Genomic DNA, 15,702 nt, shown 5'->3' with positions numbered 1-15,702 from the left:
ATCTGACCGTTCAAAAATTATGACGAATACAAATTTCTGTCAAAATGCGAAACTCGCCCTGTATATTATTAAACAATGGGAGCAGACACTTTTTAATGGTCATTTGTTATTCCCCATAGGAGCCTCTATACGAGGTAGGAGTATGTACAGTTCCTCATGACTCACCCTGTATAAAAAAATATTCTTAGTTAAAATGTAGCACAGAAAAAACTAAAAAAGTTGTGTATTCGTGAAGTCTATAGATCCAGCAAAAGCACAGTTGTAGCTCATGAAAAATAGGTTTTTATTCGTCAAATTCCAAGTCGAACATTTCAACGTAAAATAACCAAAAAATGAAGCGCTTTTCGGGAAAACCTCATTAAAACTTTTTTTAAGTGTTTAAAAAAAGGTTTATTTATATTTTTTTATAAAAGTTTATAGCATCAAAACTAAGCGAGTTACATTCAAAAATTTTTTCGCTTTTGCCAAATTAAAAAAAATATTATTTATACTAATTTTAATGTTTGTTTGTTGTTTCAGGAAATTATTCCCAATGCGGCTGGTCTAATTGTCCATATAATAAATTTATTGGTGCTAATTTTACTTCCTATGGCTGTAATCCATGTTAAAGATGGTTTTAGTTTAGGTGAGTGAAAAATTAAACTATAAGGGTCGATTTCTCATACCTGCGTTAATCTATAGTTCAACTGACTGATGTTCATCCTTGAACTTCGGTTTTGTTTGGAATGCAATTCTCATTGTCGGTTCAAGTTCTACAGCTTTCGAGAAATGCCAATAGATGGCAAAAGGTAATAAACTATCGCCATTTTGTATGACCTTTTTTATGCTGTTTCTAAATAAAATTAAATTTAAGTATATACAGGGTGTCCCAGACTAACTTACCCACGCTATATCTCTTAAAGGAATAGAGATTTTCGAATGGGACAAAAGGTGATATATTCTACTTGTAATACACTTTAATATAACGTACAAAAAAATCATCCCCTAAATAATCATCCCTTAGTTACAACCCCTAACTTTAATTTTTTTAATAGCACCCTATATATTTTTTTATAGTTTTGAATGTGGTCTTCTATCGTCTATTCAACACATTTTTTGAAAATAAAATCGGTTCGTAAATAACCAAGAAAATATCAGTTTAGTTTTGTTAATTGTGTGTCCCAGACTAATTTATCAAGGCTATATTTCATAAACGAATAGAGATTTTCGAATGGGACAAAAATGATCTATTACATTTGTAATACACTTTAATATGGCCTAGAAAAAAAATATCCCCTAAATATTCATCCCTTAGTTACAACCCTTTACTTTATTTTTTTTAATAGCACCCTGTAAGTTAGGGATGAATATTTAGGGGATGAATTTTTTCTACGCCATATGAAAGTGTATTACAAATGGAATAGATCAGTTTTTGTGCCATTCGAAAATCTCTATTCGTTTAAGAAATATAGCCTGGATAAATTAGTCTGGGACACACAATTTAACAAAAATAAACTGATAGTTTCTAGGTTATATACGAACCGATTTTATTTTCAAAAAATGTGTTGAATAGACGATAAAAGACCACATCCAAAACTATACAAAAATATACAGGGTGCTATTAAAAAAATTAAAGTTAGGGGTTGTAACTAAGGGATGATTATTTAGGGGATGATTTTTTGTACGCCATATTAAAGTGTATTACAAGTAGAATATATCACCTTTTGTTCCATTCGAAAATCTCTATTCGTTTAAGAAATATAGCGTGGGTAACTTAGTCTGGGACACCCTGTACAGTTAAACAGTCATTTTAATAATTATAAATAAATGTAATAAAAACAAAAATAATGTTATCGTTTATCGTTAGCCTTAATAATAGGTTATATTATGATCACAACGTTTCATGTCAAGTTGCAATAATACAACCCATGCGTAATCGTTGAAATCATCTGAACTGGGTTTAAACGTCCGAATTTCAGCGTTCAAGCTGAACGTAGTTTAAACTGCCATCGGTTGAACGTGAATTCAGAAAGACGATTTTGACTTTAAACTGACGTTCACTAGAAGTTCAGGTTAAACTGGAGTTGAACTCGATATGAGAAATCGGCCATTAGTAGAGAATCCGATATAAGGTCGACCTTTACCTATCTGTTTAACGGATAAAAATTATTGGATATGTAATTTAGCATGTTAACAATTACAAAAAACAAGGGGTGCCCGATCTAATTTTGTTTTAACTATAATTTTAATTAATAATTAAAAAATTACTTTTTTTTATAAATTTCAAAAGAAATTTTTCGACCCTGGCAGATATTTCAGATTTTTTGAATCATTCTAAACAAAAAAGATCTTTTGTAATTTTTCTCTAAAGTTGATCGTTTTTGAGTTATAAACAATTTAAAACTGAAAAAAAAACGAAAGATGACGATTTTCAAGGCTCAAAAACACAAGTAAAAAATATCATTTTTGTAATCATCTAGTACATAAATTCAAGTTCAAACCTTTTTCTATCAGGTCTCCAGAAGAATTTTATTATATTACACATGTTTTATTCTAAGCATCACAGTTCGATGCCGATGCCGGCCGATTCATCGCCAGTCAATTAATCGCTATCTGATATATTTCCGAATTTTCGACAGTTACAATTATTAGTTATTTTTAGTATTAATTAGGAATTCTAGGAAATGCGAGATATGACGGCGATGAAATCTACTGGCGATGAACCGGCGGCATCGAAACGGCCGGCGATGAACCGGCGGCATCGAAACGTCCCATTCCGTGGGGAGACTGGCATCAACAACTAAAAAACAATGTTTCAGAATGAAATAAGTCCAAATGCCTTATCAAGAACTGATAGAATAAGGTTTGAACTTGAATTTAGGTATTTCGTAATTCCAAAAAAGATATTTTATAGTAATGTTTTTGAGCCTTGAAAATCGTCATCTTTCGTTCTTTTTTCAATTTTAAATTGTTTATAACTAGAAAACGATCAATTTTAGAGAAAAATTACAAAAGACCTTTTTTGTTTAGAATGACCTAAAAAATCTGAAATAATAACTGCCCGTGTCGGAATTTTTTTTTTATTTAAAAATAAAAGGTCATTTTTTAATTATTAATTAATTATAGTTAGAACAAAATTAGATCGGACAATCGTTGTTTTTTGTAATTGTTAACATGCTAAATTATACATCCAATAATTTTTATCTATTAAACAGATAGGTGAAGGTCGACCTTATATCGTATCTTAGACTACACAGAGAGTCTGTAATTTGGAATAAATTCAATATCTCAAATACTAATTGTTTTTTGAAAAATGCTCAGACCCGTCGATTAGTATTTCAAATTGTCCTTTTTGACATACAATAATAATATATACAGGATGTCCCAATTTAGAGATATGACGTCATCGTTGATTTTCTTAAACGGCAACACTGTCATTTTGATAGCTATTTTGATAGGGTGTGTAAAGTTATACACAACTGCAAAATATCAAATTTTTATTCTCTACCATTTACAAGATAATAGAAAATAACAAAGTTATGTCTGTAATTTGAAATAAATTCAATAATTAAAATACTAAACCAAATTACAAAAAACTCGAAGATGTACCACAAGGTTATTTTTTATTGTTAAAAAACATATATAAGGACGCGTTTCGGCTTAACACAAGCCATCATCAGCTTAAATACAGGACAAAAAACAACTGACTGACCTACAATGTAAAAATATCCAACGTTATATATGAGAATAAAGTAGATGGTGACAACGCCCACCTCAGTTTAGGAACTTACCAGAAAAAACAGGAAGGAGGAGGAATCAGCTAGTTTACATTATGAAATATATAGATGTACACATTTCTTCATTAATTATTAGCTATTAATAGCATTTTGTAATTATAGTGTTGTAAAAACCTCAAGAACTTTCACTTGTAGAGGAACCATCATGTGAGCCGGTCAGGTGTAAAGACCTTCCGGTGGAAAGTCAAATTGCTGTCAGTGATGACATAGAGTACTCAACAAAGAAGTGTCATTAATGGTGGTAAACTTGTAACTAGGAGACTGTTCGAACTAAGGAAAGAAAAGAAGAAGATAAACGTCAGAATTAATTTAAGTGAATTGAGCAGAGTGGAAAGGAAACTGAGACTGTATTAAAGTGTGACAAAGATGGAAACGACCAGTGAAGTCTGTAATAATGTTGAATAGCAATAACTTTTATGTAAGTAACCACTGAGGCGGACGAGACCAAGTAAGGTTGGATAGAAGTAGGCCAGTCATTAAAAAGATTCAATCAGGGTAAAAAAACATATTATGGTAGCACCAAATAAATTACAATAAGATAATACTCCAAATTAGGTATCACAGTCAGGAAGAAAAATAAATAAATAATATATATTACAATATCTGTTTAGGTAAAATGGTTTAAAAAACCGAAATAACACCCTGTACACTCAAAAGTGTTAAACTAAAAGAGTACATAGATTAAATTTATAAGGTTATTTGGTAAGAGTATGGGTGTTAAAACAGTTCTATCACAAGAAGATGCATAAGTGATGGACTACAATAATTAGGTGAAAAAATGTAATATTGTACAAAAAGACCATGAGTGTCTTTGAACATGTTACTTGGGAGTGACACCATGAGAAAAATATGTGAATAAAATTTGTTTATATTGAAATTGATTGATTATTTAACAAAATTGATATGGAAAATAGGTAAGTTAAAAAGATGGGATTCAAATAGCAAAAGAATCTTTAAGACACTAAAGCAGGTCGCAACAAAAACAAAATTTTGTTTTTGTTGCGACCTGCTTTAGTGTCTTAAAGATTCTTTTGCTATTTGAATCCCATCTTTTTAACTTACCTATTTTCCATATCAATTTTGTTAAATAATCAATCAATTTCAATATAAACAAATTTTATTCACATATTTTTCTCATGGTGTCACTCCCAAGTAACATGTTCAAAGACACTCATGGTCTTTTTGTACAATATTACATTTTTTCACCTAATTATTGTAGTCCATCACTTATGCATCTTCTTGTGATAGAACTGTTTTAACACCCATACTCTTACCAAATAACCTTATAAATTTAATCTATGTACTCTTTTAGTTTAACACTTTTGAGTGTACAGGGTGTTATTTCGGTTTTTTAAACCATTTTACCTAAACAGATATTGTAATATATATTATTTATTTATTTTTCTTCCTGACTGTGATACCTAATTTGGAGTATTATCTTATTGTAATTTATTTGGTGCTACCATAATATGTTTTTTTACCCTGATTGAATCTTTTTAATGACTGGCCTACTTCTATCCAACCTTACTTGGTCTCGTCCGCCTCAGTGGTTACTTACATAAAAGTTATTGCTATTCAACATTATTACAGACTTTCTCTGGTCGTTTCCATCTTTGTCACACTTTAATACAGTCTCAGTTTCCTTTCCACTCTGCTCAATTCACTTAAATTAATTCTGACGTTTATCTTCTTCTTTTCTTTCCTTAGTTCGAACAGTCTCCTAGTTACAAGTTTACCACCATTAATGACACTTCTTTGTTGAGTACTCTATGTCATCACTGACAGCAATTTGACTTTCCACCGGAAGGTCTTTACACCTGACCGGCTCACATGATGGTTCCTCTACAAGTGAAAGTTCTTGAGGTTTTTACAACACTATAATTACAAAATGCTATTAATAGCTAATAATTAATGAAGAAATGTGTACATCTATATATTTCATAATGTAAACTAGCTGATTCCTCCTCCTTCCTGTTTTTTCTGGTAAGTTCCTAAACTGAGGTGGGCGTTGTCACCATCTACTTTATTCTCATATATAACGTTGGATATTTTTACATTGTAGGTCAGTCAGTTGTTTTTTGTCCTGTATTTAAGCTGATGATGGCTTGTGTTAAGCCGAAACGCGTCCTTATATATGTTTTTTAACAATAAAAAATAACCTTGTGGTACATCTTCGAGTTTTTTGTAATTTGGTTTACCTCAAGACCACATTTGAGTAAGTATGGATACTTCTCTTCATGTAATTAAAATACTAATTGTTTTTTTGAAAAATGCTCAGACCCGTCGATTAGTATTTCAAACTGTCATTTTTGGTATACAATAATAATGTACACAGGGTGTCCCAATTTAGAGATATGACGTCATCGTTGAGTTTCTTAAATGGCAACACTGTCATTTTGATAGTTATTTTGATAGGGTGTGTAAAGTTATACACAACTGTAAAATTTCAAATTTTTGTTCCCTATCATTTACAATATAATAAAAAATAACAAAGTTATGAAAAACAAGTAATCAAATAATAATTAAATTTAATTATTTCAAATAAGCAAATGCTCATAACGTTGCCCATTGACAATTTGACAATAATTGAGGGCCAACATTATGAGTATTTGCTTAATTGGAATAATTAAATTCAATTATTATTTGATTACTTGTTTTTCATAACTTTGTTCTTTTTTATTTTCTTGTAAATGATAGGGAACAAAATTTGAAATTTTGCAGTTGTGTATAACTTTACACACCATATCAAAATAACTATCAAAATGACAGTATTGCCATTTAAGAAAATCAACGATGACGTCATATCTCTAAATTGGGACACCCTGTATACATTATTATTGTATGTCAAAAATGACAGTTTAAAATACTAATCAACGGGTCTGAGCATTTTTCAAAAAAAAAAACAATTATTATTTTAATTATTGAATTTATTCCAAATTACAGATATAACTTTGTTATTTTCTATTATCTTGTAAATGATTGAAAATAAAAATTTGATATTTTGCAGTTGTGTATAACTTTACACACCCTATCAAAATAGCTATCAAAATGACAGTGTTGCCATTTAAGAAAATCAACGATGACGTCATATCTCTAAATTGGGACGTATACATTATAATTGCATGTCAAAAAGGACAATTTGAAATACTAATCGACGGGTCTGAGCATTTTTCAAAAAAACAATTAGTATTTGAGATATTGAATTTATTACAAATTACAGACTCTCTCTGTATGTGTATTATATAAATAAGCTTAACTTTATAGACTAAAAAAAATAATTGTAAAAATAATCAAAAATCATTAAAAGTATACAAATTTGAACAATTTTAAATAGGCTTAGATAATAAAATTATAAAATTGTAAAAATATCACACAAAATTGAAAAATGTATCCATTAATATAGTATAACACTCTGTAAATTTAGATAATAAGTAGGCTTAGATATTAACTTAAAATTGTTATTGTAATACCATACAAAAAACACAAATAGTCTGGCTAATTGGCTCTGTCAAAGCCATTAATAAAAAAAAACATAACTTGCTTAAAAATAGTCGTACAACCTTATACAATAGACCATTTTAATGGTAATTGACTTCTCTTCCTACTAAATGTACCATTATGGATACCTATACTGCATTCCACGGTTACCTTTCAGTACAGACTCTTATGAAGAACAGTGTTGCCAAGACATATCAATATTTATATTAAATAAATTTTAAAGTATTTTTATACCTCACTTGGTCTATTAAATTTGTCAGTATGTATGAGAAATCTTGTAAGCTGTCAAAGCAAAGGGAGTTTAGCTCAGTGGTAGCGCGTTCGACCGGAGATCGAGAGGTCTCCGGTTCGAATCCGTGTGTTATCTAACTTTTTTTTATTTTTAGTATTGTTTTAATAAGAATTTTTGGAAAGTAGTAAGTAAAAATTAGTTTAATCTTTAAATACAAATAACCTGTTGAAAGTATATTTATTTCGTTGAAATCATATAATAGAAGTATAACTTCTTACGTGCGTACAAAGTACACGTGTTAAAAAGTACATTTTAAGGCACTCGTGTGAATTGCAGAATTCGCTTCGCTCATTCTGCAAACTTTCACATGCGTGCCTTAAAATTGTACTTTTAACACTTATATCTTGATTGGTATGCTTTATTGTCAAAAAATTTTTACAATTTGTGGACAAAGCTTATACAAAATAAAAAATACAATAAAAAACAAAAAGTAATAAAAACTACAAACACAATAAAAACAGAAACATACACCAAATAAATGGCGTGAGTTATACATCATAAGTTATATGTGAGTTATATATCATAAATAACTATTAAATATAATATTAATCACAGGCTAATTATAATTAATATTCAAATGATATATCTTTAATATCGTACAAATATCTTTCATAGTACCTATCTATGAATTATTTAAAAATAATAAAACCCACAGATTTTCAACTCAAGATGTTTTGGACTTCTGCAATATTCTATTTAGACGGACTTTAAGTTCGTCTGCTTAAAACCGGCAACATTGAGCTGCAAGGTTCCATAAGTTTTATATTGGGATATGCTGCCCACACTGCAAAGTGACTGCGGGACGCAGAATAGAAATGCGTAGAAAAAAGTTACAGAACAATGTTTGCGAAATAATGGGGAAAATGGCCTAAAAATGCTATGAGCGGCGAACTTTGAAAAATCATATTTCGGAAACTATAAATTCTAGAGACTTTTACCGAACTTCATTTTAAAGAGGAAGGATGGAAGTTTTTTTCTGCAAAGCAATGCCTATACCTATATATCCGTGGAAAAAGTTTTGGAGCAAAAAACAAAATTGCTTTCGTTCGTGTCTTTTTTTGCTTTTTTTGAATATGTTTTTGTAAACACAATCTTTTTGACTTTAAAGGTGATATTTAGATAGTAAATTTAATCTGGAACAATTTTTCTGTAGACGTGTTTGTACCAAAAGTGCATAGAACTCACCCCAATGCACCCTATGCCTAGGGACTAATTCACCCCTTTCTCAAAAACGCACCCCTTTAAATGGTAGCACTCCGCGGTTTTTCATATTGAGAGGTCCATTGATCATAGAAACAGTAAAATCCCGTTAACGTTTTAGTTCCTTTCTAAAGTACATAATCAATAGCCTATACTACGAACCTGTCAAAATTGGCCTTGGATGAGCGAATTTATTCTATTAGGCCAGCAAATGAAGCATTTTGGGTCGCAATTTTTTCGTCCAGCATGAATTTACTTGAAATTTTCAAAGAAGGTAGGTAATAGTCCAATGGGGGTGGGAATTTTTTATTACATTTTAACCATGTAAATCGATGTAAAAAGTAATTCTAAGGAAAAAATGTTTTTTACATTTTCTTCGTAAAACTAATATTTTTCGAATTATTCGCGGCTGAAAGTAACAGTCCTTCGACAGAAAAATCGACTTTTTTTGAGGGTTTTTTGAGAATGACTCGAAAAATATGCATTTAATCAAAAAAACTGTAGTTATTAAAATTGTATCTTTTAGTAGCACAAATCAAATTCTTTTTCTACAATACCTTTACTTTAATACAAACCGAGATACAGCATGTTAAAGGTTAGCTTTTTTCGTCAAATGCATAATTTGAAATATTCAAAGCCAAATAACGGAAAAACTTTGCATTTTTCGAGGAAAACTTAAATAAACTTTTTTCAAGTACATATACAATTAGATCTTTCGAAAAAAAAAATAATAAAAAGTTTCTGGTATAAAAATTGAGCGACTCATGATCAAAACAGGTACCTGCTTTTCTCTACGAAAAAATCAGTGAAAACAACCCCCTAACTACCCTCCTAATTAAAAATTGGTCTTCACCTTTCTGTTATTCCTGTTATATTAGTATTATCAATACACCCAAGAAGGTTGACCTATTCAAAATGACAAATTTTAGAAAAATTGAAGTTTAAAGAAAAATTGATTTTTTGCAATTTCGTATTTTTCACCTTTTTCTTCAAAATATCTCCGAAAATACTGGAGATACGAAAAAAAATATAGATTACTAAATTGTAGCTTTTTTAATAACTAAAATTTCTTTTTGCACAGATTTTCATTACAGTGAATAGTTAGCGAGATGTGGCTCCTTAAAACCTCTATTTACGAGCAAACAACCCCTTATTCGAGCCCTTTAAGCCCACCCCAATTAAAAACAAAGGGATATTACGGAATTTAATTTATATAGTCTTATAGCTTTTCAAAAATCCTACCAAATCATTTTTGAAAAAACTTTTTATCGCCAAAATAGAAGAAGCTATGTTTATAAAACGAATTTTTTTTTTCGAAATATTCGAATAGTCCGCTTATAGAGCATTCTCTATGTATATAATACCACAGAACCGGTTCGTATACTAGAAGATGACTAAAAAACTATTGTATTTGTACATATGTATTTGTAAATTCGTATTTTTGTGTAAATAAATGTTTTTTAATTCTTAATACTACTTTTTTTGCATAGATCTATTACAATTATCTACTTATAAAAATTGCAATGTTATTAAGGGTGGTTTTTAAGGGTTGACATATTATGATATTATATCCTAAAGCATAAAACAATCATTATTTAACCAATCAAAACCAAATTTTACTCATATTAAAGTTTTCAATGTTTTTATATAATTTTTGAAAATAAGGGGTAGTTGACACCCCTAAAAATAATCAACGCCCTTGAGAATGATATAGAATATGAAGTACTGGGTGAGATGATTCTAATCCCAATTTTTTATGTAAATCGAGGCAAGCCGAAATTATTCTTTTAGGATAAGTACATTTTTTATATATAGCTCTAACAAGGGGTGTTTTAAGGGTTGAAATATTATGATATATCTTAAAGCATAAAACAATCATTATGTAACTAATAAGAACCAAACATTGACAATATTAAAGTTTAAAATGTTATTTTATAAATTGAAAATGGTTATTCATTTTTGTTATTTTATAATTTTTTACATTTATGGGTAGTTTTCACCCTTAAAAAACCAAAAGCGTACAACGGCTCAATATAGAAAATGAATTAGATGGTGAAATAAGCCTAATTCCAAATTTTTGTACAAATCTATGCTGGACGAAAAAATTGCGAGGTTTTGCCATTTTTTCAGTTTTATTTCCTCGATTATATGAATTGTTGACATATAGGGCTTTTCATCGATTGCCATTTGTTTCGAGCTTCTGTCATGTGTCACATAATATTAATATATCTACGTCATACGTTATTGGTATTTACAATGATACAAACCAAAGACGTATGAAGTAGATATATTAGAGGAAAGGATGCAAATATGGGCTACCCATTTTGTTTTTCTTTGTAAAAAAAGAATAAAGATTCTGTTTTATTTCCAAAGGTATGTAAGAATACCTACATTTAGTTATTTATAACCTGCCCAAAGTCCAAATTGATTAAAAAATATACAAGTGTTTTAAATGTACAAATAATGAAAAATTGTACTTTTGCGCCGTTTGAATAATGATCCTAAATATGGGCTACCCCGAAAAATGTGTCTTAAATTTGTGTGAAGTGAGATAAATGCGTGACAAATATATTTTAATATCTAAAATACAAAAAATACATCAAATAACCCATATGCTAAAACTATTTGCAAACGTCACACACATATTCTTCTTTTTCGGCCCCAGCGCACTCGTTATGTGCCCACAAATGGCACAGAAGCACTTGACCCATATTTCACCAAGATTATACTCTGAAAAAAGGGCTTCGCAAAACATACACGTTACGTCAGCTGCGTCTTGTGGAGGCTGTGTAGAAGGAAACTCATTGTAATCACTCTCATCATCTGCAGGCACATATTCCTCCTCATCCTCGCTACTAGAACCCGATTTCTTTTTTTGGTTCTTTGTGACTTTGTTAACCTGCTTACGTTTTACTTTTTTATTTCTTTTTCTTTTCTTTTTCTTTGCCTTTTCCTACTTCGTTTTGCCTACATTGCTACATTGTTCTAAATATGGGCCACTAGCCCATAATGAAAACAGAGGCATAGCCCATATTGTAAACACGCTTGCTTTGCACAACAAAAGAAGTTATGTCTAAAAGCAGACAATTTGAAGAAAACTCATTAGCATATATCAAAGACTAATAATAGAGCTTCAACGTGACACATACGTTTTTTTGAAATTCGTGTTTATTTTTAAATACTGGAATTTATCAACTTACCCGAAAAAGTTTTGACACTCGCACCAACCGACAAACAATTATTATAAACTGGGAAATATCTACCACAGTGGCGACATCGCTACGGTGATAGTTTAACTTCGTCAAATACCGTTTGCAATAGTCAAAATGTAGAGATCTGCAACGAATAGTTGTGAAACCCACCTAGCCCATATTACAAGACCAGCCCATATTTGCAGCCTTTCCTCTAATATTATGTGACACATGACAGAAGTTCGAAACAAATGACTGTGAGAAAAGCCCTATTCTCCAAATTCACCTGATTTGTAACTATTAACTTTCATCTAATCTCAAATCACTAAACAATTTTGGCTGGAGGACGTTTTGGATCAAATGAAGAGATCATAGCAGCGTTAAATTGATATATTGAAAACCTTTCAAATTTCTCCTTTAAGGCTGAAATTTCGTTATTGTCAAAAAGCTTAACAACGTATATTGAACTACATTGGGAACTAAATACAGTTTTAAGAGGCAACAGTAGCGCGTCATCAATATTTTTGTTTTTCGAAAGTTCTGCGAACCTTCAACAGTGCGGCAACAGTGCGTCGGAAGTACGACAGTGACAGGAGAGTGACATTATACTATCAAAAACAATAATTATTATACTCATCGGCGCGCTAAATGTTGACACGCCAAGTCAGTCAAGTTCGATTTCTTGTTTTAGATAATCGATTTTTAGTAGTGCCAATGTGACACAAAATCTAGGCATAGGATAAAAAAGTTTATTTCAAGAAAGTGTATTTTTTTGTTCTTCTTAATGGCGGTACAGGCTCGTTTTTGCAATATTTTATTTAATTATAGAGTAATTTCCACATACCAACATATTTATCAAATTGGGCTCTGTACCGCCATTCTTTACAATATTATGAATATGTGTGCCAAATATCTCAACAAAATATTCAAAATTAAAGCCGCAATCTTGGAACGTGTTTTCCGCGCGCTAATGTTGCCTCTTAAATAAAAACCTATTTTTTAACACTTATTTTTATTATTGTACTATTTACTTACTTTTTCAGTTGGTGCCTCAGTTGTAACTACCCTCTACAGTGTCTTGTTTCTTAAGCTGTGGTCATACGTTCAAGTCAACATGTGGTGCAGGATCGCCAGATATAATGGAAAAGGTACTATGAGGAGACAGTCGATGTCTTACAACAATTTAAGAAACACTAAAGGTATTTTTTAAAACGTTTTTATATACTTGGCTTGGTCTTTGTCACTGTCACTATGTCCGGCAAATTTTGTAATCCATTTTAAACATACTTCTAGGCTACCTAGGCACCTGAAGTTTTCAGAATAGCTCAGAACTAGATAGCAATGCAATATTTACTTGCTATTATATTGATATATCGAGTTTTTTTAACTTTAAACTTTTTGCAGGCCCAAAAAATATGGGCCTGCAAGTAAACGAGGAGAAAAATAAGATAATGGCATCAACACCCAACAATAGAGCCAGAAACATCGGTCACCAATTCACGGTTGATAACTCTACCTTTGAAGTGGTGGACAAATTCACATACTTAGGCTCCCTGATCACCAAGGAGAACGTCATGGTGGAAGAAATCAAGCGAGGGATAATCCTAGCAAACAAATGCTATTTTGGACTGAGTAGACATATGAGAAGCAGAAACTTAAGCCAAAAAACAAAAATAACCATATACTAAACCTTATACAACCAGTGTTTACATTTGGATCAGAGGCATGGACCATTTCCGAGGCAGATGAAAACCTTCTGCTTATATTTGAACGAAGGATCCTGAGAGGAATATTCGGTGGCATCTGTGAAAATGGTGTTTGGAGGAGGAGGTACAACTACTAGATATACCACAGATATAAACAAAGATTTGGTAGTAAAGACGTAGTATCTCTTATAAGAATAGGAATACTAAGATGGGCAGGACATCTAGCAAGATCACAGCATAACAACCCTCCTAGAAGAATCCTTACGTCACAACCTGTGGGAAGTAGAAATAGGGGTAGGCCAAAACTCAGATTGAAGGATGGTATAGTGAAATGAGGATGTGAAATGTGGTGATGAGGATGGGAGAAAAATAGGCGCAGCAAACTGGCAACGGTTGGCAATGGATAGGACTGACTGGCGTAATAGACTTGGGAAGGTCGAGGCTCTTTCATAGGGCTGTAGCACCATTGATGATGATGATTATATTGATATATCGAGTTTTTTTTAAATTTTGAACTATTTTAAAAATATGACGACTGCAATGACATTTAGATCCCATTTTAATTAAAAGTTAATACACTAAAAATTCATATTTTATAAGTTAATCATTCTTTCGAAACATGTTTCATTAATTTTTTGCCATTTTTAATATTTTTTTTGATATTATATGAGTTTAAAATCGATTACAAAATTCTTTCATGACATAGGGATTGAAACAACAATATACAATTATAAAATTACAGTTAATAATAATATAAAATCATAGCTAATAATTTTATATCGTGTCCTATATACAGGGTGGTGAATCGGAAAACGGGCCATAGGAAACTCAATGTAGAATTTTAAACTGTTGAATTCCTGCTTCCCTAATTATGTTACATCAAAAGTCATGAGAAGTTATTTGTAGAGGATTGAAATCTGTATTAAAAACAGAAGTTACAATTGTTGTACGATTTAAACACATTCCAAAATTTTGAAAAATATAATGTAATTACCGCAGTAGGTATGTGTGACCATGTTAGGCCACACGTTACTATTTAACTGACAGTGAGCACACTATTGACTAAAGAAAATATCTTTATTATTAATACTTTCTCCTTAACTGAGGGTATCTGATCAACTTTATTGTGTTTTAAAGAATAAATGATAAAATAAATAAAGAAATTGACAGTTCAAATTGTTAATATAATAAATTCATTGTCACCGAATGCAATCTTATACACATTATTGCAGTGTGTGTGGCGTAACTTTGGCGTATTTCTCTGAAAATTGTATTATATTTTTACAAAATTTTGAATAATTATTGTTTGTAGAACAATATTAACAGTCGTTTTCAATACAGATTTCAATCCTCTACAAATAGTTTCTAATGTCTTTTGATGTAAAATAATTAGGGAAGTAGGAATTCAACAGTTTAGAATTTTACATTGAGTTTCCTATGGCCCGTGTTCCAATTCACCACCCGGTATAACAAAACCGTGACATTATAAAAAGTACTTTTTTATAAAAGCGTAATTTTTGGAATGTTAAGCATTATTTTATATTGTCAATTATTTTAGTCTTATTTGATAAATGTCATTTCAATCCAACCTTTACGTCAAAAATATATATCTCAATGGTCTAGTATTAGTGGATTAGGTACTGCGTTTTTACCCAGGAGACTCGGGTTCAATTCCCTTTATCGGAAATCCTTTTTTTATTTTTATAATTGACATTTTGATTTGAAAAATATTTATTTTTATTAGACTTTCCATATTGTGTAAATAATAAAAACGAGATACCTATTATAAAAAGTTCTTTTTTTATAAAAGTGTAATTATTTAATTTTTGTTTGTATCAATATGATCAAAACTTCATACAGGTATACTTTAATTTAGTTCTAAAGGTATGTATTTATTTTTGACATGTTGGTTTTGTGATGTGGACAGCAAATTGTAGTGTCCGAAACGTCCTTTTGACTCAATAAAATACATTGTTAGTGCAGCAACTGAAGGTTTTCACCTAGGATTTCGTTGAACCTTCATTGATTTTCATGAAAAT

The 15,702-nt window shown here is 30.7% G+C and overlaps 1 protein-coding gene across 1 annotated transcript in view; it reads left to right on the top strand.

The window, feature by feature from the left end:
• LOC126881363 (diacylglycerol O-acyltransferase 1) overlaps window positions 1-15,702 on the top strand; it is a 111,378-nt gene that overhangs the window by 79,382 nt on the left and 16,294 nt on the right. The window contains exons 5-6 of the mRNA XM_050645605.1: window positions 520-625; window positions 13,001-13,156. Of these exons, the coding sequence (XP_050501562.1) occupies window positions 520-625; window positions 13,001-13,156 (262 nt within the window). The remainder of the gene's footprint in view (window positions 1-519; window positions 626-13,000; window positions 13,157-15,702) is intronic.

The sequence above is a fragment of the Diabrotica virgifera genome, chromosome 3, assembly GCF_917563875.1.
Source record: "Diabrotica virgifera virgifera chromosome 3, PGI_DIABVI_V3a".
NCBI classification, from domain to species: Eukaryota; Metazoa; Arthropoda; class Insecta; order Coleoptera; family Chrysomelidae; genus Diabrotica; species Diabrotica virgifera.
The sequence above is the reverse complement of the archived record's forward strand: the minus strand, read 5'-3'. Positions and strand labels throughout refer to the sequence as shown.